The 27,990-nt window shown below is 29.3% G+C and overlaps 5 protein-coding genes across 5 annotated transcripts in view; 2 read left to right on the plus strand and 3 right to left on the minus strand.

The window, feature by feature from the left end:
* LOC116768309 (uncharacterized) overlaps positions 1 to 13,279 on the minus strand; it is a 57,119-nt gene extending 43,840 nt beyond the window's left edge. Inside the window, exons 1-2 of the mRNA XM_061526286.1 lie at positions 13,046 to 13,279; positions 94 to 2,465 (exon numbers count right to left, since the gene is read on the minus strand). Coding sequence (XP_061382270.1) covers positions 94 to 2,465; positions 13,046 to 13,054 — 2,381 coding nt within the window. The 5' untranslated portion in view covers positions 13,055 to 13,279. The remainder of the gene's footprint in view (positions 1 to 93; positions 2,466 to 13,045) is intronic.
* A 1,669-nt stretch (positions 13,280 to 14,948) lies between these two features.
* Positions 14,949 to 18,137, plus strand: LOC116768308 (palmitoyltransferase ZDHHC23-A). Its single transcript, XM_032658993.2, has 6 exons — positions 14,949 to 15,346; positions 15,576 to 15,785; positions 15,871 to 15,948; positions 16,069 to 16,245; positions 17,138 to 17,241; positions 17,322 to 18,137. The coding sequence occupies exons 1-6, from the start codon at positions 15,132 to 15,134 to the stop codon at positions 17,360 to 17,362; spliced, it is 825 nt and encodes a 274-aa protein (XP_032514884.2). The 5' UTR covers positions 14,949 to 15,131; the 3' UTR covers positions 17,363 to 18,137.
* A 1,161-nt stretch (positions 18,138 to 19,298) lies between these two features.
* LOC116768479 (reticulocyte-binding protein homolog 2a) lies at positions 19,299 to 22,035 on the minus strand. The gene is made up of 6 exons (XM_032659213.2): positions 21,342 to 22,035; positions 21,024 to 21,244; positions 20,808 to 20,953; positions 20,332 to 20,715; positions 20,093 to 20,247; positions 19,299 to 20,023 (listed from the first exon to the last, which is right to left on the minus strand). The coding sequence occupies exons 1-6, from the start codon at positions 21,881 to 21,883 to the stop codon at positions 19,882 to 19,884; spliced, it is 1,590 nt and encodes a 529-aa protein (XP_032515104.2). The 5' UTR covers positions 21,884 to 22,035; the 3' UTR covers positions 19,299 to 19,881.
* Positions 22,036 to 23,590: 1,555 nt separating this feature from the next.
* On the plus strand, positions 23,591 to 25,607 carry LOC116768318 (post-GPI attachment to proteins factor 2-like). Its single transcript, XM_032659005.2, has 3 exons — positions 23,591 to 24,129; positions 24,208 to 24,426; positions 24,501 to 25,607. Exons 1-3 carry the CDS (start codon positions 23,718 to 23,720, stop codon positions 24,626 to 24,628), a joined length of 759 nt encoding a protein of 252 aa, XP_032514896.2. The 5' UTR covers positions 23,591 to 23,717; the 3' UTR covers positions 24,629 to 25,607.
* LOC116768316 (L-2-hydroxyglutarate dehydrogenase, mitochondrial) lies at positions 24,794 to 27,484 on the minus strand. The gene is made up of 4 exons (XM_032659003.2): positions 27,025 to 27,484; positions 26,079 to 26,951; positions 25,728 to 25,948; positions 24,794 to 25,583 (listed from the first exon to the last, which is right to left on the minus strand). Exons 1-4 carry the CDS (start codon positions 27,105 to 27,107, stop codon positions 25,423 to 25,425), a joined length of 1,338 nt encoding a protein of 445 aa, XP_032514894.2. The 5' UTR covers positions 27,108 to 27,484; the 3' UTR covers positions 24,794 to 25,422.
* Between the last annotated feature and the right edge of the window lie 506 nt (positions 27,485 to 27,990).

Here is a 27,990-nt window from a genome sequence, read left to right on the forward strand (position 1 = left end):
TAATTTGGGATACGTCTAATTTATTGCTTTGTTCAATATTTTTGTTTACACATTATACACATAATTCATAAATATGTGAAGATGAGATATTACCTTTTAGGTTTATTACTGCTGTTCGTAGATTTTGAGCTCAACAACCTCGTGACGCTGCAAGATGTCTGTGATCGTTGTAGAGTGAAGGAACAGTCCACTTTGGATTTAATATCCTTGAAAGATTTTGTCTTATAATCAATTTTTATATCCATGTTCTTTTTCAGAAAGTTTTCTCTCCTGTCGGCTTTTTTCGCTGTCTTCGGACTGCTCTGTATGCTGTTGTCAGCGTCGGTTTTTCTGCTCGCTAGCATTGTTTTTAGCTTACTAGGCACATCACGTTTAGGCATTTTGTACTTCTTTAACGTGAAACTCCTTTTCTCCTCTTTTTTGTCGTTACATCGGACATCTTTGACACTGTTGAGAGAGTTCCTTTTGCTCGTATTCTTTGGAGTCTCATCTTCATCTATGATATGTGAAGCGTCAGAATTCTGTTCCTCTACAGTATCCTCCACAGGACTGAAACACTTTATGACTTTACCGTGACCCACGCTCTTTTGGCTGCATTCAGAGTGTGTTGATGTTGTGGAAACGGGAGACATGTCGTTGATGACGTTTAGAAACACAGGAGAAGCACGATGGTTCTCAAAATCCGTATAAACGCCGCTGGACTCCATGCACGAATCTTCACTTCTGTTGACTATTAAGGGAGCATTTCCATTACCATTTTTGCCGCCATAAAGTGCGCCATCGATGACTTGTGCCCTCCTATCACCTCGTTGGATGTGCTCGTCTAAACCATCAGCATCGCTTTCAGTGAAAAAATCTGAATCAGTCATGGGATCAACCCGCCTTGTTACGGGAACATTTTGCCAGTCCATTTCAATAGCGTCTTCCCTTATCGATGCATTATGCTCAGCACTTCTACTCACCGGTCTCGACATTTCGCCGTCGCCCTGATAGCCGTCAAGACTCGTAATACTTGTTATGCTGGTTATAAAACTATTAGATACTTTAGAAGTTTCCATCGACTTATCGTTCTTGCTGTCAGAGTATGTTTGTGAGTCATGTAATGTCGATGCGGAAAACTGTGAGTATGTACTTATTTCACCATTGATATCTGAACTATCCAGAGGTAAATCTTCAGGCGAAGGGGTTTGTTCTATTCTGTTAGTTAACATCGATGTTCCATGCTTGCAGTCTAGAGGTATTTCTAAATTGACCGTTGTATCTGCAATAGAACTAGCAGGCTCTAATATACTACCGTGTATAGATGGTAAAAACTCTTCGTCGATGAAGCTGGCAACGGTATCTTTTTTTATTATTTCGCTTTCATTTTCAATCGAAAAATTTTCTTTTTCGGATGTCTCTTTGATGGAAAGACAGATTGGTTTAAAATCATTCTCCTCGCCATTGAGGGGATCGATAGCATCCAACGTGGCTATAGGTGCCAACGATTCTCTATGTTTCGTAAACTTATTCATACTTTCAAAGCCATCGTTCTGTATTGTTGACGCGGCTGAATTGCTTTCGGTTTTATCAGTCGATGGTGTGTCTCCATTATCCGGGGATGTTTTATAATCACTGTTATCACAAAAGTTTGGCAAACCTTCTACGGTCGGAGAAAATGCGTTTTCCAAGTAACATATGTCATCCATCTGATCCGGCGTTAGAATTCCCAAGCTGTCATCTAAAGAATTCTCTTCGTTGTTTCTGCTGATTGAGTTGTCGTTCGGACTTAAATTCGTTTCGTACGTTCGAGAGTTAATATGAGATTTCAGTTGTAAACAGAGATCAGACCTCGATTGTGTACTGAATGGTTTTTTGACTGGATTGTTAAAATCATTTTCGCAGGAGTATTCGAATTCCTTTAAAGGTTTATTATCGAAATTGAGGACGTTTGGCAATCGATCCATACTTTTGTTAGTTAAACTTGTAAGTCCGCTCAAGCTCTGCGACTTAGATTCTAAGAGATCTTCATTTCCCTTCGAACACCATGAATCACTTGATGATATTTGCTTTGCTGAAGTTGAGGGATTTGTATGAAGATCGAACAAAAGACTGTAAGGTCCAGATTCGTCCAAGTCTTTCTCCTCTATAAGCTGTTCGTTTATGAATCCTTTAGTCATCTTATCAACGTTTCGATCTTGTTTCTTTGTAATTTCATTCAATTTCTCCCTAAGGTCTAATATACGCGGATTTCTTACGTTTATTTTCTCAGCACTATAACTCATTTTAGGTATTAAAGACGTGAAAGGCCTAAAACATAGTTTCTCTTTTACATCACAATTCCCTTTGGCATCTGAATTGAATCTTTTATCTGGAATATCTTTGCTAACATCAGATAAATGCAAGCTTTTCAGCGTAGACGGTTCATTTAAATAAATGCCTCTCAGACTTAAAGATCTTGATTTGCCATGTCTATCGATTGGGATCTGAAAAAACAATAAAATATATTTAATTATAATTTATACATATTTATTATTTTATCTAACCAGGACATTAATGATCTCAGAATTTATAAAGAAAAAAAACTATAAAAATAACTCATTGAAACAGTAAAAATATATTTCCAAAGCAATGTATAGAAACTAAATTAAATAAAAATTTAACCAAGGTTATATCCAAGGACTTGTTTGTTTGTGATCAGTTTGATTAATTCTAAATGTATGACAATGTTTTAACCAATACCCGAGACTGATGAATATAAAACAAGGATTTATTAGGCGACAAAAATGGCGGAGTGAAGTCAAATAGATATCAAAACTTTTGCAATTTTTTTTATGTAGCAATATGTTCTTTCGTATACCATATATTATATGTAATTGATAACCAAGTATTGCATTAGTTAATATGTTTGAACCGTGAGCATCTTGTTTCCATCGAAAGGTAAATCAAAAATGACCTTGACGTCTGGCTATCTAAATAGTACAAGCATTGGTTAATAACATACTATCTATACTTATAATAAGACAGTAAAAATCTAATGTCTGTACATTAAATGTTTTTCCAAAAAACTGATAGGAGGCAATTAAAGAAGGGTCATAGAACCCAAAAAACGATTTTTGGAATTTTTGTCTGTCTGTCTGTCTGGTACGTTATAACTTCAAAACTACTCAACGGATTTGAACGCGGTTTTCAGTTGGATTACATATAATTAGGAGCATTGTCAAAACTTTGTTTCGTCAAAATCGGTTAAGGGAAAAAGAAGTTATAGTCAATTGAAAATTTACTTCAAGCACTGCTTCAAAACTTTTAAACACTACAATTTAATATTGATTAGTTATATATTATATATTAGTTAATTAGTTGTATTAGTTACTAAAAAATATGTTCTAATATATGTTAGTCTTAATATTAAAACTTATGAGAAGTAACAAAAATAACAAATAACGTAGTGCACGCAGACGCGGTTGAAGTGTTGAACACTGTGCTCGATAGATGGCGTTGATAAAAAACTCCATCAACCTAGATCGCGGTGTTAAGATTCTCCGTTGTGTAATGACTACCATGCGGTTCGTAAGTTCATAGTCGAATGTTGGTTGGGGTTGTCTATCATTTGGTGTTCTTATGTTTGTTGGTCATATATTATCATCTCTTTTCTGTATGTTATTTCAAGTTTGATATATTATATATGGTTATGCGAAAAGCGATCAACACGCGGGCGGGAGCAACGGGCAACAGCTAGTTAGTAATATTTTACAAACACTTCCGTAATCAATTAAAAATTATAGTTCATAAAATGCTTAGAAAAAGCAAATACAAAAATATTTTATGTGTCTCATTTGTAAATGAGTATCACGTTACATAAGAAAAATATTATTATATACATTTAATCTTGTAAATATCTTTAAATGAACAAGATGTTTATGTTCCAAGTTTAAATATGTAATTTTAATGAAGTAATCTACGTGTTATATACTATGTTATTATATTATCATAAAATTCACGTCATAAAAACGCATTATATTTTTGAACGGATGGTATCATCCACTACCACGGTTCAGGGAGCAGTCACGGGTGGTGACTTTACATCACTCAGTACAATAGTAGCAGACATCGGCATTATTTATATATTTCGTGTTTATAATAACCATATAGTTAAGGTTAACATATTGGTTAACTTTTTTATTCTATGTGTTACATTTATATATTTTATATGTTTTTATATTTTACTATATATTTCATTTAAACTTATTTCTAAGGCGGCATACTTTACGGAGCTATAAAAATATCTAGACAGATGAGGTTACGGATATTAAACGTACAATTTTCAATGAGTCTTAAATTTTAAAATTAAATTATCAAATTACCTAACAGAGCGAATAGTCACGAACGCCTACTAAGTTCTTTTACAATACTCTTCTCAGTTTTCTCAGCCTGATTGCCGCGTCTCATTTACACTCATTAGAGTTAAGGCAATGTTATCACTTACGTGGAACGAAATAAGGAATGTATGAAACCAGGTTATAAATATCGAGACCGTATTATTCTTTACGAACTAGTAAAGGTGGTTTGCTTGTTTCATTTTATCACCGGATATTATTGAATAAAGAAAAATTAAATAGTGTATATATAATGTGGTGTGTATTTTGAATTAAGGGAATGTCATTGTAAAACCTCATAATTGCTTTTTCAGCTGTGGCTTTTGCTATAATAATTTAGTATAGCATATTACTTATTACAGAGTATATATTTGAACAATATTTGTCAATTATGCTTCACTTATATTTTTGGATTATATTTTAGTTACATTTTGATATTTTCAAATAGAACAATAGCAAACCTAACCAGAACTCATTATAAACATACGTTTACCTAATTGTTCCGTAAAGGTTACATGATACGGAAAATCACTCTCAAATAAATTTAGATCATGGTTACACCTAAATTATATTACAGATTTGATATTTTCAATTTAAAATATCGCAAGCAAACACAGAACAAAATATTAAAAAATATCTGTGGATTTTTTTGCAATAAAAAAAAAATAACCGTTAGGTTGTACCAGCTCAAAGGAGAGACAAATATTGATCGTAAAATACCCAAGGGCTCAAAGAAAACCTGTTTTTTCAATTTCAATTTAAAACAGTGCAATGATAAAAATAACTCAATGGTAGTTTTGTATGGAAAATAAACTCGTTTTCTTGTAGTCATGTGGTTGTAACAATACGTACACAAATAATCGAAATACTTAAATCGCATTTATTTTTTCCTTAAAGTTTAATGAAACAAGTATTAATATTCCAACAGCTAATATCCTAGATAGAAACAAAAAAAAAAACCGTATGACAATATTTATATAAAATAGTGAAATTTAATAGCAAAAACATAATCAGCATTATTGTTACTAAAAAATGCAAGGCGTAAAATATATTTCCAAATGCGATTGATGTAAGATATTTAAACCTATAATTTTAAACACATCTGTGAATTAAAAAGAACTATTGTATACACGCAAACGCCTCAATAGATTCAAGTCACATGAGGACAATAGTTGTCCAAATACGGCAACAAGTAATTTATTTGTATTATAGCATTGTTTTTTCCATATCTTTTTGTATGTACAAATGTGTATAGACATTCAAAGTACGATTACGGAAACAAATTTGTAACGAAATCGTGATCATGAACCAGGTAGTACAAAGCAATTAGGAAAGCTATTGATATTAATTAGTTTTAAATGGCGGTAAACGATTTTAGATACATATATATTATGTGTATGACACTTGTATCCAAACAAGATAATATACATTATTCCAAATTGGGACCGTTCAAAAATCTTCAATCGATAATGTTAAATAGAAAATAAATTTTAATATCAGTACATAATATATAAGCAAAAGTATACTTAAATTTAAAATTAATTGAATTTGAAAATAAAATTTATAAAAACTAACCATTTTGTTATCAACAGTCAGTTTAACGACGACGTTCTTTGATAAGAAGTTTGATTCAGTTATCTTGGACAAAGTATGTGGTTTGAACTCTCAAACTATTTATATAGGCTAAAAAATAACTATATGTGTAATGCATTAAATGTCCATCCTGTTATAACTTAATACGTAAGCATTTTAGTTGCCCCGAGAGATTCTTCATTATTAATAGTGATATTTCCAAAGACTATAATTTATATAAATATTTTAATCTTTATTTTTTTTATCAAAACGAAAATATAGCATTTTTTTTAAATTACTTAATTTGTAAATTTATTTTCAATTAAATAGTTACGACGTCTATATATTTATCCATGTGGTAATTTAATACGAAACATTTAAATTCATACAAGGCGCACTCAACCTCAGAATTAATATTGAATATCAGAGGTCAGACTAAATATAATAATAAATAAAAAATAAAAACCAGCTCGATTTCGTGTCCGAGCAGTTTCGACTCGAACCTGGCGCCATGATAAACAAATTCCAAAGACAAAGTGATATTCCTTTAAAAGCAACAAGGTAAACTTAAGAAAATATGTATAAAAAACTCTTTGAAATGAACTCTTCGATAACAAATCAGTACAAACATTAGTAGTCCACAAAAACTGACGTCTAATGATGTTTTGACAATCATTACTTTTTTTCGTAGCTCGGGTCTTGACTTGACTAGTGAGATAAGTTCAAGGATGTACATTGGATTTTTTTAAAGCATTCCTATTAATGCAAACGACCACTGAATGTTTAGTTCTTATAAATTTTAATATATATATATACAAATTATTATCTCTTTTTTTGCTTAATTGATTAAAACACGTGATCTGGTAATACCATTGTAATCTGTATTTGCTATAAAAAATATTTTCTATTAATTCGTGAGTTGGAGTACCATGTCTATAAAAATAAAACTTTTTCCCGCTCTGTTCAAATTTAGAGTGTTTTCTTTTTAATAAAAAAATATTTCAAATTATTTAACCCAAAGGAATTGACGAAATAAATTTGTATCTGGTTTTCATTTTTCAACACTCCATAAGATTGTAAGTATTATTCTAAAAAATAAGCATTTTATAGATATTTCATAAGTCGCTTCTAGGTCTATTATAACAGATTCATTGATAGTAATTCCATCCATATAAACATCAAGTCGTGTTACGAAGTGTTATTTTTTTTATTTTATAAAGATATTTTACGCTTTTTAACAATAATGAACCAGATTGTATTAATACAAAACTCAATAAAACTCGAATGTACATTATATTAAAAGATGATGAGTTTCAAAAATAGATGTTTAAAAAAAAACAATTCCGTGTCAATAGAAATATTGCCTTAAGAGGATCATTTCCGTCACTGTCAAATATGTCCATTAATATAGACTGTAGATTATAAATATTAGTTTGAATAAAAAAAAATTATGATTGCCACATATTTTTTTTTTTTTTTTGATATATAAGTACTTTTAAATTATCAGCTTAGAATTTGATCGTTAATTAATGAACTGATATAACGACAACGTACTATATAGCCTTCGTCCAGATCGTTGCTCGCATTAAGCGTAGAAACAACTTATAAGAGTATAAGTCTTTTATATATAGAACCCAATAAACACAGAATTAATACTAATTAATTAAACTGATCTACACCATTCTGCCAATCACGATTATTTATCGGCTTAATGACTGACGAGTAGTATTAATTTAAATCGCAGAAACCGAAGATATCACATTAAAAGTTCAATTATCAACTCACTCTATAAAAAAAAATTATTAAATGTAAAGAATACTATTTATATAATAATGTTTAGGGAGGAGACCGAAATTTGATCGACATTGTAGTGTACATCCAGCCAGCCATAGTCATCGATTCACTATATTATGCTTCAATGATCGAACAATTGTTGTGAGTTAAGAGCTTGTAATGAAGCTTGTTACCATTTACATTATATCCGTTCCCTTCAATTGATTATCAAGGGCAAAGGGAAATTACCACCTTACCTCATAGTGACGTACCTACTCAGTTTCAGTTTAGAAATGATGTAACCGATTACTACGAGTTACAAATTCAAATGTGTATTTTAACAATTTGGAGGCAAACATCACATTTCATTATTACTAGCCCACAATACAGATAATATTCTTGTAGCCTAGGAGAGTACTAAGAAGGTTTAAATTAATAATATTATGACTTTAATTGTAAGAGTATTCTATCCTAACACAAAACATTTGTTACCCGTTACATACGAGAGTTATTTAGATTTTAAGATCGTGAGAGCATATATTAAAGATTGTTGGACTTAAACAATAGATGATAGAAAACATGTTCCATCAGCAACTCTTTAGTAATACGGTTATTATATTAAAAAATATAACAGAGGACTTTTAATATTTTTTTTAGTTTAGTCTTTGTAAGGGTCATTAGTGTCACGCTCAACAAAATATTTAATTAAATTTTATCTTAAAATCGACTTAACATCTCGTAGAACTATGATTAACGTCGAATAAATACACGTTTTCTGAAAGAAAGTTTATTCTTTATATATAACGTTTCGAATTACAATAAAGTAAACGTGTTTTTCGTATTGAGTGTGGTACAGGATTAACGAAGTGAAATCACGCAAGTGCTTTGAATCGTTGATTTGACCCGTTTATCGAAACAAGGTCTGAACTCTGAAAGAAACGTCGTCCCACTGACATGATAATGACGATAAATCCTTTATTTAAAAACTATTTACTTTATCAAATAAAGTAGGCCTAAATTGTTTTCAGAGTGTATGATGAGGTAAATCAATGATATTTTTTTTATTGAAATAATAATGTTTTAAGTGGTATTTGGTTAGAATTTTCTGTTCTTGTAATTTTGTTTTGAAATATCATGGAGTACTTTCTCGAAGAGTTAAAATTATTACCACTATAAACACGCATCAATAGTATTAAAGTACATTTCATTGGGCACTTAAGTCATTCAGTATATATTCCTGGAAGTCAAATTATGAAGGCCGTTCCTAAAATATAAATACTATATAGGCATAATGAGATCTAAGTATTCATTTAAATAAAACTAATATTTTCGGATCAGTACGCGATTTTTATTATACTAATCGAAACGTCGGGAGTATGTAGTTTAAAATAATTAAAAAAAACGCGTAGTAGATCCGAAAATATTAGTTTTATTTAAGTACAATGCAGGCACATTTTCTAAGGCTTTTATATAACTTGGTCTTCATATGTACATCTTGAATTGTTGACAAAACTGATTATAACACCAAGTGAAAGTGTCTGTGAAGTTTTTAGCTATTTATTATAGATCGCACTTACACGAAAACCTATATGATTATCCATAGGATTAATGTATGTTTGTAATAATAAAATAAAAAAGCGCTTTTAACAAGTATCGTTGCCAGCTACTATTTAACAGTCGTGATCAATTTTGACAGCATATTCAATGAATTAGAAATGATATATAAAAAAACTAAGGTTAGAATCCTTTTCGATTTCTTAAATAGATAATCAATTATGATGAAGTCGCAGACAAAACTTGTATAGCGTACATTTGAGCACATCACGTTTTATAACTAATTTGTATTAATTATGATTTCGATAAATCAATATGATTGTGCAATAGGTCATTAAGCGCCTGCTAGTCGTATCGGTTACGTACATGTTCTGTAATAGCAGGATATGAGCCGTGTGCGAAATATAGTGTCCTTACTCCTTAATAACTCAAGCATAACCAAGTTTCACTTTAGCTGCATTCTAAACTCACGTAGTTTTACAATAAAACTCTATTAAATTAAATACTATTCACGGAACCTTCATGTTAACTTAAAAAAATCTTAGTAAAGAGATAACTTGTCAACACTACAATCTAAATTAGAAAAAACATATAATTAATGAGTGGAATAACTATAAAAGTTAACCTTTAAAAAATCTGTCCGAAAAAAAACTATAAAACATAATAATATAATAAAATGTTTACGAACATATGAAACATAGCACAGAAAACAGGATACTAACTTTCTCATTCCTAAATACGCTTATCCGTTGCTTCACTAATGGAATAAACGGCTGGGTTTAAATTCTTTATACGGAGTCTGGTTTACTAGAAAAACAGGCTCTGGACTCCTGCTACTTTGAGCTATACTGAGAATATATTTCTACCTTGCCCTTGCGTTTAATCGTATTTATAAAAATAAAATGTCGCATTCCAAATTCATTCTCATCATATTAGGTATTATTGATATTGATTATTGATTTCTCGTTTACTTTTAAGTCTCATGATTATATATGTGTGTATAACTATTATTTATGTATATAATGTATTTTTTTAATTAAATTACATTAATTGAAACGTAATTGTTACTGGAATTGTTAAATGATTAATCTATGCAAAAAAATTCCGTAAACAATCGCGGAATGTCAATTCTCATGGCCTCAGGTTGTTTATGACTTGTACAATGTAGGTTCTATGGCATACTAAACATTATTAGAAACTGAAAAGTTAAGTAGTTGAAGGGATCTCTTTATAATTAATAATAGTTAAGATAATTCGAAATATTTTAAAAGCATACCCTAGTTTTTTTTTGTACATATATAGCCATTTAAACAATAATAATAAAATAAATTAAAACAAGTTTCCGAGAACGAACTCGTTTGACCTGTTCGTTTTACAATGCTTTGTAGGTATGGCAACATCGTGACGAAGTCCAGACAAACAGACATTTAAGGTATATTTCACGGAAATTATTAAGGGAAATGTTTATATTTGTTACACCTGAAGGTTGTTTTTGTAAAATACTCATTTAACAAATATTACGATCACGATTCCAACATTTCCATATGCCGATCAATAAACTTTAAATATAAAGAATATTTGTGATTCTGTTTCTTAGAATTTATCATGCATTTATATAATTAATATTGAAATGAAAAAAACATATTCATGACATATTATAATAAAAAATGATTATGCAAAGTACATATGTAGTTAATTTTTTATAGCGAAGGTTGCCAGCTCTATAAAGAAAAAAATTGGCACAGAATGAACAAAGAATTACTTATTCATGATATATACAGGAACACTATTCGACAACACAATAGTGTATTGTGAATGAACGAAGGAATGATTTAAGATTGATAGCGTTTACAGTATCTTCAGCCAGATTTTACGGATTTTCTTATACAAAAAGATAAACTTATAAAGATAAGAGAGTAATAAAAAATTCATATTTTTTTTATATTATTTCAAATTTAAATAAACGCGCTATGTCAAATCACTGATAATATAATTAGCTATTACGATTACATTTAATTGTTAATGTGTAAATTAGTGTGCGTGTTTGTTACGTAATCACACCGTGTCACCGAAACTGGTTTAGACAAAATTTCTTTTTAACTTAAAAATGTTCAATTGCCGTGATATATATTTTTATAGATATATATATTAAACTTAAGACTCATAAATCATAATATATAGATATAATATAATAGTAATAAAATTAATAACAACGTTTATATGAATATCTTACTAAGACACTTGATATTTCTAATCAGGTAACTTAAAGAGAGCAAATCTTTTATAAGACTAGCGATCGAAATAAGAAAGATGTCGATTGATGAACATAATTAATATGCAAAAAATACTGAACACTTACAATTAGTAGATTTAAAAACATTTACAGTAATTTACCCAACATATTAGTCCAAAATGTATAGGCCACATGTGGTTGCTAGATTATATATGCATAGTGTATGTCAATTGCACTTACATACATCCAAGCTACGGAAAATAATCGAAAGTATAAATGGAAGATATTTCTTTCAGGTTACTGATTCTTCGAAAAAAAAAACCGGTTAAATAGGTTTAATTATATATACAATATAAATTTAATACCCATATGTCGAATTTTTATATAAAAAATTATTTATATTACAGTTCCGCCAACATAACTGTTCCTAACGCTCAAACGATAATACTGCAATTAAATAATCGATTTGAACGCAGGCTTGCAAAAAATCGATGTTACTGACCCCAGATTACTCGATTTTTTGCAATGAGAGATGTATTTGATATTTATAGAGATGGCGATGAGTAAGATCGAGTGAACGATCCTAACAAAGCGGGGAGCAGTGAGGATTACTTTTTTTACATAATAATTCAACTTACGTCATTTTTATTATTAACTATAGAGAAGTGCGATATATTTTCCAATAAAAATTACATTACGTTGTGTTGGTACACAATAAATCACTGTCACCCATATAATTGAATATGTTAAATTGCAATTGTGTACTTTTCGGTATTGAAATGAGGTAAAAAACCATGACCGAACGTCAGAAAAAAAATAAATGATCACGATGAATTAAATCGATAATACAGATATGTTAAAGAAAACGTTATTACATGAATCGGTTTTCGGGTTAATCTCGAAATAACGACTTGGAGTGTATCTTATGTCAGCCACATAACTTCGACAAGTTTGTTTGCTAAAATTATTCAAAAATTGAATAAGACAGCAACAGATTTATTTAAAATATTCCTAAAAATGCATACATTATGCAAGCGATTTTATTTCATTAATCATTCTATGAAATTAATTATTTCTATAAAAACAAAATATGGTTTTGAGCCTAATTACCATGTATATGAAATATAAAATGTGTACAATCTAGTATCCCTAATGAAAGTTGCTTGAAGAGGTCGTCTGGGTTGAGGAGTGAGGGTTTAACTGCGGTCGTCTTTTGTTTCTACGTCGCAATGATATCATGCCTAATAGGTATAACTGTATCATAATTCATAACGGATAATATTATTACTAAATTGGACATACAATTATTCACAAATAAAAAGCTATTTACCCTTCCTAAGTATATAAACCATGAAATAATGGTGATGTCGTAGACCTATATTTTATTAGAATTTCAAGGTAATGGTTAACACCTTACAGCCTAACGAGTTCTGATAAGATTAGACCAGTTAAATTACACAAGACTACTATTGGAAGTTGAGCAACATCCTTGGCCGTGATTTTAGGAACTACCTGCAAGCTAAGCTAATCGCTGAAATCCATATACATTAGCACTCACCTTCGACATATTAAACACGGCTCCAGTAACAAAACTTTTCCATAATTCACATAATCATTATAATACCGATAATGCAACGTTTTTTGCATTAGTTATTCGCATCAAACAATGGTAGATGGAAAATTTCGTATCTCATTTTAAAGACGCCGATTCGCGGCAGAGGCCCGATCAATACTGGGTCCGTCGGAACCGGCGAATAAGGTAAAAAATACACCAATACGTTACTAGTGCGCGCGCATACTGTTGTGAACTGACGAATGACGATATGACGAGCGCATGTGTCGGAATTGAACGACATTACTCGGACCGAATGGCACAATGTTAGCTGAGAAGCGAACCGTGTCCGGACTGCGAGGCTACATTAAAACTAATTGTAAAGTAATAAAAAATATCGCAATCTTTGTTACAATTGTACAATTTATACTGTTAGTCTGTTACGCTAAATGGGGATCTTATTACATTTAGGATCTCAGCAGAAATCATGTAACGTTTGATTGACCCACATATGGAGAGATAGGTGTGAATATGAATATGTCCAGTGGGATTTTTTTTAAGGATTTATTATAGGTATTGAAAAAAAAATTATCGTTCCATTTAAGTATTGTAGAGCGTATTTTACTTTACGTGTAAATCCTATAAACCAATTCAGATGGGTTATTTAAAATTCATGGCTGTCTTTTGCCGTATACAGATTTCAGACAACGTAACATGTACGGAGAAGAATATAATTTTTAAAATTTTGTATTCAAATATGGCTAACTGCAACCAAACACGCATTTTTATGGTAACTGAAATATTTATTAACATGAATAAAAATGTAAGTATTAACCTGACCTCAATTCATAGTTTTACGTTATATAGTTTTAATATTAATAATAATAATTAAAACTGTTGAATAATAATGGACCTTGTTGCCCTTTTCGAAACTTCTCAAACTAAACTAAAAGTTAAAAAAAAAAAACACTGTAATGCCTCGTTATTGTGGTTAGAAAATTAGTACTTAAATTTTCTTATAAGAATCTAAACATCTATTTACGCGATCAAACTTTTTTCGTCTGTTAAACGTACGTTTATTAATTATTGTATCGGGTAGGTAATCATGGGAACCTCAAAGAGTAATATATATTATATATAACACTGGTATTTTCCAGGTTGTTAGGTTTCAAGCTTTCTGAAGAAATACAAATAGTAAAATAGCATGGAGCTCATTTAATATATGATACGTTGATTTATTCATATACTTCTTTTCCAATGCGTGAAGTTTGAGTTTTTTTTTGTTACATTTCTGACTTAAGTAGTCCATTCTTTTAGATTTTAAAATTTTTACACGAATATTAGGAATATCATCAACCATTGTTCAAGCCCTCATAACTACTTTAGGGTACAATTGAACAGAATGTAACATTCTGTATTCTTTTGTTTTATTAAAATGATTAGCCTGTCCTATAACTTGGTAGTTGGTAACATATTAGCCAGTGATAAATTACTGTAACAGAAATATAGAAATATTTAACGAGGTCGAAAAGTGTAAGACAATAGTTTGCATACGTTGATTTCACTTTAGTGCTTTTTCGTGCCTCGCACTAAGAAAGCCTCAGACGATTTCAAGAACTGTACCGAAAACCGTACAAACCGTCACTTTATGTCTTTATCTAGACAAGGAAATTTATAAAATTTTATTATTCCATTACACAATGATACAAATACATAAAAATAAATTTTTTGATTCCCTTTATATCTCATAATAAAATTTTACCTTTTAGCTCATTGCAGGTTTATTAAACCTATTTTATTTTTAGACTTTTTTTAGTCCTGTTGTTTTTGTCACATAGGTATTTCTGTACAGATAAAACAGCCCACTAGGAAATGTCATTCTGACAATTGACAACGAAAATGACAACTTGTCAGTATATTGAAAAATGAAAACTATATTTGGCTCAAAAATGTAAACATAAGTCTAATGCTTGTTGTGAATTATTCCAATGTTTAATATTGGTATCTCTCACACAAATATTAATATACCTAAGTGTAATTAATTTAAGCTACTATTAAATTTACGTTTCGAGTTGAATATAACTTTTGTAACATGGTTGCGTCAAGTATGACCATCCAGGATATCTTGCCGTACGGCTCAAATAAATCAAATAGCAAAAAATTGGATATCGATGCAATTCTCCCATTTATAATTTTACCTCTACTTTTGGTTATATGCACTCTATCAAGGCTTGTGACCATAATTGTTATGATTCTTATCGGAATGGGAGCACTGTACGCACAGTCACGCCCGAGGAACAAAAATCGGTAAAGATATTATTCTATAACATCTTATTTTTTTTTTCCACTGACATTATATGATTGCGATTACAATGGTTTGTGTGAAGATTCTCAGGTTCATTAGTTTCGATTTGTTTGAGAAAGCACTGTGGACATGTGTACTTTTTATGAGAAATTTTAACATGAGCATTACATATTTATTAGAAATCATGCTTTCTGAAAAAAGATTTTTAATCATCTCAAAAAACCCTTTAAGGTCTCCTTTCTTCTACCATTGGACGATATCATCTGGCATTTGTATGTTTCTAGTCTTTGAATTTGGTATACTAAGTCTACTTGAAATAACACAGTTGGAGAATTTAATATTTCTTGTACTTCTATCAAGCACTTGTTATTTCTTCTACAAAATGAAAGCAGTGGCTGACTTTGAATTAGCTACAGGAGGATCAAAAGGAAAGGAATATAGGTAACTTGGGAATTGTATTAAATTAAAAAATATTGCTATCAACAGATTTTTTTATCAATTACCTTATATCAATTGCTATTTTCAGTCCAGTATTAACATCAGATTCATATTACTGTCAGATCTGTCAGATTGAAGTCAATGAGAGATTCTTTCATTCAATATGGTAAGTCGGTAAATGGAAGAATTATCTTGAATTTATTGTTTAAGCCTTCGCCTCTAAGTTATCTGAAATATATTTAACAGTAAATTCAAAAAACAAAAACATTAAAACTAAATGTTTCAGGTGGGACTGTTGCGTTCTAAGACCTAATTACATATATTTTCTAAGTGGTCAGATTTTTTCATTTGCCACATTGCTATATGGAACCAATTTGGGTTTGACAACAGTGTGCCAGCCTTATATATTATATGGAAATATATTAATGCCGGAGGACTGCAATGATGTGTATTATGAATTTGAGTAAGTGTATGACATGTGATAAAAAATCATCAATACATAACATTTTTAACAAAAATTTTTATAGAATATATACAAAGAAAATTTTAAAGTTAAAAACTGATTACATAGCTTATGCTGTACATGTCATTTACAATATTATAATGCATCAAAAAAATCCTCTTTTTAATTATACATATTATATTCTATCAAAATCTTTTTAACAAAAGTCCTCATAACCTACCGCATCTTAATGATGTTCATTCATAATAAATCAGACTTATGTTCCCTTACTTATTAATTATTATAAAATCTCAAATAATTATAGTTGAGTAATGGTAAAGTAAAATTTAAATATTATTCTTTATTTTATTTTTAAATAAATTAGGTATTTAATTAAACACTTGATGAGGTTACACGGTCAAATTAAATAGAATTTATAATTTTTTTGTCATATACCTTCATTGGTAATATCTTATGTGAAGATTTGTTAATATGTACTTACTTATATATGCAAACTTAACATAAGGATATGGTACTATTCTAGCATCCTATATATTGTATACTCTTTTGTTCATTAATATCTATCACTGATATGAGTCTTATAGATGTTTGTACGAACCAATACATATTAGCATATGTTTAAAGAAGAAAATAATGTGGAAAGAATTCCCTACATAAAATATTAACGATGCCATGATTGCGTTATCGCTAGTCAAAACTCATAAAAGCAACTTACGTACTTATAAAAAATTATTTTTAATAAGAAAATTTAAAATCAATTATATCTCTTACACTCGGTTCATAGCTTATGTTGGAGAGCTTTAAGGAATGCAAACTTTTCGTCATTATATTTCGATTGTAAATCTAAATAAAACTATGTTTTAATTATAATAAATTTGTTCATCTTTTTCAGCTTGGCGTTGTGTTTTGTGTCATGTATCTACGGACTTGGTTATCTTCTAGTAACTTCTCTAGTTTTAATACGACAAATTCTTATATACATTCCAAAATATACCGGTAAGCATTTAAATGTATCAAGACTACAATCGAAATTAAAGCAAAAATAATTTTAATCTTATTTTCTTTTTTTTTTTCAGAACCGCAATGGAAAAAACTTATTAATGTGTTAACTGTATAAAAATACTAACATAAATGTCACAGACAAATAAATAATTAAATTAGGATTTAAATGAATTGTTTAAATCCAAAAATTAACTAGTATTGAGGATTACGGAAAAAATCAAGACACATTGACTTGTGACTTTACGAAATACCGAAATCATTTTTAAACTAGGTGATGAACCTTCGCGTTTTTTCTCGCTTCTCTCGAAACAATAGCTCTCGGTGCAAGTGGAGTGAATTTACCTCAGCGTTTCGGTAATGAACAGTTTTTTTGGACATAGGTTCCTTTTCCGGCCCTAAAATCGAAATCGGAGGTTCGATCTAAATTTTTTTCAATCAAAACAACCACAATTAACTGGGTTATCGAAGTAAAAAAACTTCGAGTCGATCGGTCATGCGGTTGTTGAGATCATATCCGTGGATGAATGACGCGAGTCGCCAGTGTAGCGTTCCGCTCGCTTCATTCAATAATTTTCACGTCACCATGTGCGAGGAAAAGTTCCTTGACAAAATTATCACGCTTATTTCATATTCATATTGAATGATAAGATTAAAATGATGATATAAATCACTTTATATTTGTCCATAACATAAACATATACATAAATACAACGTAGTCATCAACAACTTCTGTAGTATAAAACTATTTATATAATTATAACGGGTTGAAGTAACGTACGTAAAGTACGTGAGATACAAAATAGGTCGGTTTTAGAGTCATGTTACATAACTCAATCGAATTTTATAAAGTAATAATTATATAATTAATTAAATAAACGTTTGTAAATCAATACGCCTTTCAATTTTAGAATTAATATAAGATATCAAATAAATAGAATCAATACATGTTTTGAATTGTAAGAATATTTACCATTTTCTTACTGAGGAGCTCTTGTTATCTTTGGCTTTTAAATTTACAAATGTATATGCGACATTAACCTCTTCGTTCTTTCAAATCTCAGCATGATTATTTTGATTATTTAGTACCTAAGAGTTTAAATTTAAAAAAAATCTATTATGACAAGAGCAAGTAGTCTAAACGAGTCTAATAGACAAAATGATTTCGTAATTTTCCCGCCTTTTGAGAAATGTCACTCGCTGTTAATAAACTTTACATAGTACCATAGACAAAAGAACAATATCTACACGATATATCTTACAAATAAAATGGTCTCAACTCTCATTGTCAGTCATAAAATCTTCAATTATTACAATTGTAATCTTTAATAACATTGTTGAAACTTCTGACATTTCCTTTCTTGTGTTTAAGGTACATAAAATAATATTATATAATAAAAAGTTATGATTATTAAGATGTCTATACTAAAAACTGTGGTTTACATATTCAACCCTTTTGGTATTCTAGAGGATACTAGAGGATAGCAAATTATATTCGTATAGCCATTGCTATGCCTTATTCTTTGAGTCGATAACAATGTAAATCACTGTATACTGCTATACATTTTTATTTATAAAATATTTTTGTTTATATTTTTGTAAAATTTTCAGATATACTTCAGAATCCAATGACCAACTTGTAAATTATTTATTTAAAAGAAACACATTACTAATGTTACTGTCATTTCAAAGTATTGAAAGAGGTACTTACAAATTACAATGACATTATCAAACAGTCTGACAAACTAGTGGATTTTTCCACTTTATAGTCGAAATTTCCAATAAGTTTATAAAAATTATACAATTCAATATTTTTATTATAAATAAAATAGTTATAATGATGCAGCAATAATTTTTAGATTGGATAGATATAAATAAAAATGCATGAAAATTAAATTATTCATTGAAATTCAAGGTATATTTAGAAAATTTTAAACATAAATAATATTTAGACTAAAATAAACTAATACTACTTCTGATATTATAAATTTGATGTCAATAAGTCCGGAGTTCCTGAACATTATACAAAAAAAATTAATATTGAAATGTTGGTCCCAGATACCTTCAAATTACTATTGTAAAGTTAATATAGATACTCAATAGTCAATACATGTGCACAATAATGTAATGTAAAATAAATATCAGACAATTAGCTGTAAGTAAATTCAATTAATAACTATAAGTTTATTTTATATACAGCTTATTAATTTCGCTAGATAAAGAAAAGCTGTAATGTCATATACATATAGGATTGCTGTAGTACTACGGCATTTTTTGTTGCAATGTATTATTTTCCCCAAGCTATCGAATTTTTTATAGACATTGGACATAATGAAAAAAAATTATGAAGCCTCCGGAGATTTCGATATTTTTAGAAACCATAAAAGTTCATTGTCAATACATCGTTATTTCAAGTAAGAGTAATTGTATATATTTTTTAAACTCCACTTCGCCTTAAGTCTACTTTTTTTTACCATTCCACTAGTCTTTAAAGGTATACCTTAGAAAGCGAACATAAACTTCATAATTATAAACTCGTGGCGCGTTTTATTTCAACTTAAAAGTAATTACTAATTAGGCATAGCATCAAAATAGTATCATTATTTAAGCTTTTATACTGAAACATAAATTTTATGTTTAATCATCGGGCGGGCAATAATCTGGAACAACTAATAATACTTTCTCCCTCCATCTTAACTTTCTTACTTCCTGTTCTCTTTTCAAAGCGTTCAAAGCGGGTAACGTACGCCAGCAAGTAAACGTTTTGAATAATATATTGCTGCAATATATAAAAATAATTTTGATATTCTGTGTTCAATGAGATTTGTTTGATATATTGATATCTTACCTGTTGTGATAGACTACAGCTTTTTTCCATTTAAATTCGTTTTCTTGCCTTATAACTCTTATGCCGTCTCGGAATTTTCGGAAAATCAAATTTATAACATATAAATCGTAATAATCTTCGGCCACTTGTTTTTTCAGAATATATTCGTGATGATTCTGTAATGAAACATAATTAATAATGTAATCATTTTCTTCATAATAATTATTTTCTATTTTTTTTATTTGTACTACATAGATTACCATTTTAAAACCATTAAAGATTTTGGTTAATATTTTCTTTCTATAGAATTCTTCCGCTTTATAATTCCTTTCAAACCACTTGTCTTCCGTATACCACATCCAATGTAAAAACAAATTCTTTAACAACTGGAATCTATAATGTCTTTTCGCTTTTTCGATATTATCCTGTTTTATTTCCATTAAATACCTCAATGGCCGGATGCCATATTTTGCCATCAAATTTCTTTCGTAATGTAAATCTGCCATCACCATTAGAGCTCTCATTCTTTCCGCGTGTTGTTTCTTACGTATATTTTCAATTTTCTCTCTTTTACGCTTGTCTTTCAACTCTTTAATTCTTTTTAATTTTTCTTCTCTATCCATTTCTAGTTTCGCTAATTCCGCCTATTAAAAATAAATCATTAGGTATAGTTGCAGTATTTCTTCTAGGTGCTTATGGAAAATATTGTATTAATTTCTTGTCTATTATTTGCTACCTGTTGTTTGAGACGAATACGTTCTTCTTCTATTTGCTGTCTTCTTTCTCTTATCAAGGCATGCTTCTCTTCACGTTCTCTCGCCCTGGCTTCCATTCTTTGAAGAAACTGAGGTACTTTTAAACAATGCAATATAAGAGATGGTTCTGAAATATAAAAATAGAATTTCAACCAGGAAATCACAATGAACTAAGTATATACAAAACAGAAAGTTACCTTCAAATTCTTTAATTTTCAGCTCGTTTGTTAGATTTTTAATTTTTGGTTTGAGATGTTTGTCTATTTCGTAATACGTCCTTCGAATGTCTTCCTTCATCGTGATCAAGGACTGTTGTGATGCGTCAACAATTTTATTATATTTGAGTTGTTCTATCAATTTGTTTTGTTCTTCTAGTTTTGCTTTTTGCAATGCTATGATATGTTTTTGTACCTTATAACTACAACAAGAGAAACCAGTTGGTGAATAAATATTTAGGCGATCGACATCTGAATTTTAGGTATATATATAATAACTTGTGTTTAATAAATATTTACCGGTGTTGATAGGTGTTATAATCTCGTACAAGAATCTTTGATTTTTGCACTAACTCCGATTCATTATTATTCACATTACATTTTTTCTTTGCTAGTTTTTCAAAAAAAATATTTAACGTTTCTCGTCTTTGTTCGTACATACGAATTTCCTTCTTTTTATTAACATAGATTCTCCATAATCTCGTGTATTTCATGCTTAAATATTTTTGTCGTTCACGAATTTTTGTGACTGCTGGTGTGATGTATAGAATTTTATTTAAATCTCTATCTGAAGATTGTTCTTCAATGTCAGGCTTATGATTGCTTTGGTGTAATAAACTCCTATTTGTTATACAAGTTTCCTTATCAGATTCTATAACAGCATCGGTATTTTTATTAATTGCCATCATTATCAAAAGTGACTGTAGATCTTTTTTGTATTCATTCAATATTTCCTTGCTATCATTATTATTATTTTGCGCACTTATTCCACTGTTTTCGATATCTTTTTCTTGAACTTTCGTTTTCGAATTTATCATCGTATTTTTACTATCAGTCTTCATTGTTTTATCTACGGAAGTGGAATGGGAATCAGTCTTTTCTTTCTGTATTAACTTGAAGTCACTATAATTTTCTATTACTAAATTTTTTGCGTCTTCTGTATAATTATTAATAAACCAAACATCATTTTTTAATTCAATGTTATCATCTAAACATAAATTATTTTTTAATTTCGACAAATATTTTTCTTGACACTTTCTAGTTTTCAACGTTTGATTTTTCAAATCCATGTTTCAGGGTCACCAACCAGGGTTTTTTAGTTCCTTATTGTCTTTTGTCTTTTAAATAATTTTCTAAAATTTTAAAGCACAAAGAAAGCTTATTTAATAATTGTATACAACAATTTGTTATCGCTTCTTTTTATTTTAAGCGTCCCTTCATAAATACAAATATTATTAAACAATTTAACTAATAAATTGAAACCACAAATTTTTATTTAAAGCAACAATTATTTTTCATAAAGCCTCAATTATAAATCGTTATATCTTACCTACTATGAAAAATAAAATAAAAGACATGAGATGCAAGAATATATAATAGACATGCTTACTTATTCTTATCTTGGACATGAACAAAATTTTTGTGAGAGTAAAAGAAGAAAGAGTATACATACCTATAGTGCAAGTTTATGTATAACTTAATCACAAAAAAGTTTTATACCACCAATATTGAGTTTTGAAAATATTTTCTAAAGCAGTTTATCAACAAATATCTACGAATGTATATTAACAATGAAAACATATTTTAGCCCGAACATTGTACAGGATACTAATTAACAAACCTATTTATAACAAAGGTTGCCTGGCAACTACATAATCAATATATCTTATAGTTAAATTAGAGGAGTGCGGACGTTAATGCATAAATATTGAATATATTAAAATATACATGAAAATTTATTGTCGTTTTTTTCATATTTCTAGTGATGTTAATAAGTACAATTTTCATGGAATTATGTGGCCTCTACCTACAAAATGTAACTCCATAAATGATATTTGACAAATTTACAAAAGGATTCTACTATATATTCAATCGATAGATGTAATGTAAAAATTATAAAATTAAAGACAAAATAAAATTTATTTGAAAAAATAATAAAATTAGGTTTCATACAAAGATTTCAAGTTGAAAATATAATATATGAACAATGTAAAATGTTTCTTTCATAAACTTGTATTTTTTATATGGTAGGTACCTGTACCCAAACTTTTACGCATTGATCTATATATAGTTTAATATCTTGTTGGCTTTAGTTAGAACTGAAAATATACTAAGATTTTTTTTAAAACATTAAAGAATATTTCAATTTATCACACGTGTATTAATAATTTATATTAAAGAATTATAAAAAACTTAAAACTAGTAAATTATAAAATATATATATTTAATAAAAAAAATTAATGACAAATAATCATAAGACTAAGATTGTTTTTGTAATTCTTGATATTACAGAATTCTTTTTTAAAAGAATTCCGAAGGAAACTTGTTACATTCATTTTTTATTTAATCCCTATCAAATTATATATCACTCAGATGTACTCAGAGTAATTTAGCCACAGTACTTGTCCTCATATATATGATATAAATTTATTTTATTTTATTTAATCCAAGTTGGAGGAAATAATTTTACATTTGAATCTTAGACTAATGTTATGTATTTCACAAAATTCTGAACATTTTAATTTATGAACGATTATGGTTGTCATTTATATGATGGCTGTCAAAGATACAGTTATCTATTGAAATGTCATTACATGTTCAAAATACTTTTAATTTTGCTTATTAATGGAAATTCACATGAAAAACTTAAGGCTCTAATTACTAATTATTAGGTAAATGTATCTACCTCTGCATAATGGATCAGAAAGAAAATACATCATTAAAATACCGGTTAAAAAATTATCATTATTTACGGTATCGTTACCCTTATTGGCCTTCATAATTTGCGTTTTAATTACTATGTATAAAGATTTTGAAAGTGCGAATAATACGCATTGCAAGGTGCCAAACGTTTTTCCTTCAATATCAGCTTCGATAGGCAACTACGAACCTCAACGCACAATTTGGAGACTCGCCATATACAGTCACGCTCCAATAAGGTTTTTTATAATTTATTTAAGATGGGAGTATTATAGAAGTATTATTAGCCAGAGTTGTGCCTTTGTAGTAAATTTAGCAGTTAGTTTAAATATTATTGAGAATTTAACATTACTAGGACTAACACATTGGACCTCATCTCAAAATTATCGTAAGTAATAAAAAACTCTTGAAAAGTATGTTTTCTCTTTAGAAGCATTGACACAAGCAATAAAATAAAATTTTTCAGCATTACACGAGATCTGTTTTAAAACATTTATTGCTGCATCAATGTTCTACATGTTCTTTACATGCATGATGCTTTCAAAATACAAGCGAAGATCGTCACAGACAAAACTTGAAGCTTATTCTATTAAAATGAAATGGAGAGCTTTCTTTTTTAATGTGGGCTCCTTCACATTTGCAGCTTATTTTTTCTTGAGGCACAACAAACTGTGTGAACCATATGGTAAGTGTTAGTTCATGACTAAATTGAATAACTATAAAAAGCATTTCATTATTGCTGGCTCTCTTTATTTTCAGTTTACTCAATGTTCGGACTGTCTGAATATATTGTCGTTATAAGCAATATAATTTTCCACATGACAACTGTATATGATCTCAAGAGGCTTTTCATCTATTTCTCTAGAAGCGGTTTTGTAATAGAATGACTCATGGTTGTTAATAACATTTTTTTAATTCAAGACGAGATTAAGGAGTATGTGATAAATCAAAGACTTAACGTAACATGACTTTAATAATAAAAAATTACATACATAACAATAAATTGTGCTGTGAACCTAGTAATGGATACAGGTAGTTGAAAAAAAAAGCAATAAAAAAAACAGCTTATATATTCTTAGAGTAAAATCAGACATATTTTATATACAATAAAATGTATGAACAAAAAATATAATATGTATATAAAACAATAATATATGTATATAAAAAATTATAATTAAATAATCTGGGTTATGAATAGAATTTAACAACAGCTTATTTACAGATTAAATCTTAATGACATAGAAATGGAAATTGTCACAAAACATCTTATAAAAATATTAACAAATATAAATTATCTGAATGAATTGACTTAAGTGTTGTCAGTTGAGAAATTATAACTATAGTAAATATTGGTAACACACTCTACAATATTATCACAAATAGTGGGCTTGTAACTCATTATGCAGTTCATGTGCAGCCTACTTGGCTTATGGGATTTTATAACATATTATTAGCAATACTAAAAAAAAGTTACACATACCAAAAAAAGGTAGAATAAAAGAAGCAAAATACTGTACATTATTGTAACAGCCTGAAACAAAAATGTATTTGTTGAATGCATTTGAGTAGTTAAAAAAAAAAAAAGAATAAATAAATATAGAACTATATAAGAATACGCAAAACTTCCAATAGTTGTATAAGTTGTTGGCAATAATTTTTTTGAATGCTTATAAATAAGGTCTTATAGTTTAAATTCTTGTTTCATTTTGTCAGCTATCATTTTAGCAATAGCCAAAGATGATGTAGCGCCAGGAGAGGGGGCGTTTCTGCAATGTAAGACTCTACTTCCTATCGCCCCCGAACCAGGTTTGGAGTCGAACACAAAGTCCTCTATTAGAGTGCCTAAAAATACAGATTTTTTATTTATTTTATGGTTTTATTTAGATATATTGCATAATGTTTTTTATATCATTGTGCAATAATTTATTAAATTGCAACAATTGTAAGAATTGCAATATTAATAATACCAATTATTAATTTCCTCACCATCTTTCCCCATAGCCTGAGCTCGTACTCCTGCCGGACCTGACTCCACATCCTTAGTAGTAATATCTTGAATGTACTTCTGCAATTGCATGACTTGCAGTGGTGTCATTAAGGATCTCGACATTTCCTTAAGTCCAAAACCTGCATATTTAAGTGCCATTTTTCGAAATCCAGAAAAATTTATAATTTCCTTTAATTCTTTAACATTCAAGTCAGTCCATCTGAAAAGGTCATAACATATAAAATTTTTACAATCACATATAAACAGAAAAACTTTAACCTCATCATGAAATAAAAATAAAGTTGTTTGACATAAACAATTTGAAAACAGGAAATTATTTAGTAACTTACTTATAACCTTCTTTACAGAATGCTAGAATTGCATTAGGACCTAAAATAACCCGGCCATCAATTCGTGGTGTAGCATGAACACCAAGGAATGGGAATCGGGGATCAGGGACAGGATATATATTTGCTTTAATAAGATTACTCTTTTCAGGAACTAAATACAAATATTCCCCTCTGAAAGGTATTATTTTTGGTTCTTCCGGGCAACCAGTTAGTACAGCAACAGTGTCAGATTGTAATCCACAACAAGTCAAAACATATTTGGCATGAATTGTTTTATCCTTACTATTAGTGATAGTGACAGGATACTCAGCATTTTCAGATTCAAAAAACCTATTTAGTTCAAAATTAAGATAGCTATCTCCTCCACACTTTTCAAAATCACTTACGTAACTTTGTGTAACGACTCCCCAATCAACAATTCCAGTATGTGGAGACCATATTGCTTGTAAACCATTGCAATGTGGTTCCAATTCTTTAATTTCTTTTGAATCTAACAATTTCAGATCTTTGACACCGTTTTTAACTCCTCTCTCATACAAATCTAATAGTCTTCCAACTTCAGATCTATCAGTGGCAACTATTAATTTTCCGCACTTGGAGTACTTTATTTGTTTGTCATCTAAATATTTATAGGATAAATTAAGACCCTCCACACATAGTTTAGCTTTTAGAGAACCGGGTTTGTAGTATATTCCAGCATGAATAACACCACTGTTATTTCCGCTCTGATGAAAAGCAAAACGTTTTTCTTTCTCTATTAGAGCAATCTTTAACCCAGGATGTTGAAGAATTAGCTCTCTTGCAGACGCGGAACCGACTATCCCACCTCCGATTACAACAATATCGTAACATTTCTTTTTAATTTCACTGTACCTAGAAATAAGTTAAGAGAAATTAAGAGGAGACCTTACTAAAAAGAAAATTTTATTAATATAACAATACATACCTACGAACTTTTGAAACATATTTAGAGACATGGTAACGGCTTAAAGTTAGCAGAGAAGCTTGTGACTTGCTTATTAGAGACATTGAATAAAAATGTGAATTTGTAATAATAATAATAAAATGGACGATTTTCACTACACTTCACTTAAAAATTATCTTTCTTAATAAAACACGATATTTAACATAACAATACAATGCTATCAAAAGGAGATAGTTTTATTTACAAAATTACTTCATAAGCTATGCACTACATTAGAAGAAATTGATAAGAAAATGACTGATAAAATCAAAACAAAACACAGACAAATATATATTTTGTAAAAATGTCAGTGTCAATGCCAAAAGACAAGGATTTCAATTCCAAAAATAGAATAAGGTAGGTTGTAATTGAAATACGATCCCATCCCACTAACTTGAAGATCTAAATGTCTTTCTGTGTGGGTTTGTCAGTTGTGCAATAACTACTGAACTTAAAAGATTAAAATTTTGTATATTTAATGAACGATACAAGGAATACATTATCGCATTATCAATCATTTACAATATAGAGAAGATACCACCTGACAGTTTTAATTATAGTACACACAATTTGAGACGCTTTTAAGTTTTCTTAGGAATAATGGTATTTTCAAAATATTTTATAATTCATCATAACTAATACATAAAAAACCATAGAACTATAATTTAATTTATCATACATCAATTAAACCCCTCCGAGTTACATAGTAACAAACATTTATTCGAATTCAACCTTTCTTCCTTCTTGAAATCAGTTAAATGGTTTTAAATCTGGTAGGAATAAGTGCTCTAAGCCAGGAGAGTGAAATTCCTAATAAAATCGGTCCAGTCGTTCTTGAGATTTTAAAAATTCAAAAGTTACAGTGTCTCTATATGTAAATAAAATGTTCAAATAGATTGCAAGCAAATTTATTCATGAAGTGATGTATATATGGTCATTAACATAATG

The sequence above is a fragment of the Danaus plexippus genome, chromosome 4, assembly GCF_018135715.1.
Source record: "Danaus plexippus chromosome 4, MEX_DaPlex, whole genome shotgun sequence".
NCBI classification, from domain to species: Eukaryota; Metazoa; Arthropoda; class Insecta; order Lepidoptera; family Nymphalidae; genus Danaus; species Danaus plexippus.

Bases quoted from the DNA above. Each gene is read 5' to 3' on its own strand.
- LOC116768316 (XM_032659003.2), bottom strand. From the start codon at position 27,107: ATGTCTCTAATAAGCAAGTCACAAGCTTCTCTGCTAACTTTAAGCCGT. The intron at 25,949-26,078 runs GTAAGTTACTAA...TGACCTTTTCAG, and splicing joins TTCTGTAAAGAAGGTTATAA to ATGGACTGACTTGAATGTTA. The intron at 25,584-25,727 runs GTGAGGAAATTA...CTGTATTTTTAG, and splicing joins TCAGGCTATGGGGAAAGATG to GCACTCTAATAGAGGACTTT.
- LOC116768308 (XM_032658993.2), top strand. From the start codon at position 15,132: ATGGTTGCGTCAAGTATGACCATCCAGGATATCTTGCCGTACGGCTCA. The intron at 15,347-15,575 runs GTAAAGATATTA...AAACCCTTTAAG, and splicing joins CGCCCGAGGAACAAAAATCG to GTCTCCTTTCTTCTACCATT. The intron at 17,242-17,321 runs GTAAGCATTTAA...TTTTTTTTTCAG, and splicing joins ATACATTCCAAAATATACCG to AACCGCAATGGAAAAAACTT.
- LOC116768479 (XM_032659213.2), bottom strand. From the start codon at position 21,883: ATGAAGACTGATAGTAAAAATACGATGATAAATTCGAAAACGAAAGTT. The intron at 21,245-21,341 runs GTAAATATTTAT...CTCTTGTTGTAG, and splicing joins TATAACACCTATCAACACCG to TTATAAGGTACAAAAACATA. The intron at 20,716-20,807 runs GTAGCAAATAAT...TATTTTTAATAG, and splicing joins GTATTCGTCTCAAACAACAG to GCGGAATTAGCGAAACTAGA.
- LOC116768318 (XM_032659005.2), top strand. From the start codon at position 23,718: ATGTATCTACCTCTGCATAATGGATCAGAAAGAAAATACATCATTAAA. The intron at 24,130-24,207 runs GTAAGTAATAAA...AAAATTTTTCAG, and splicing joins GACCTCATCTCAAAATTATC to CATTACACGAGATCTGTTTT. The intron at 24,427-24,500 runs GTAAGTGTTAGT...CTTTATTTTCAG, and splicing joins CAAACTGTGTGAACCATATG to TTTACTCAATGTTCGGACTG.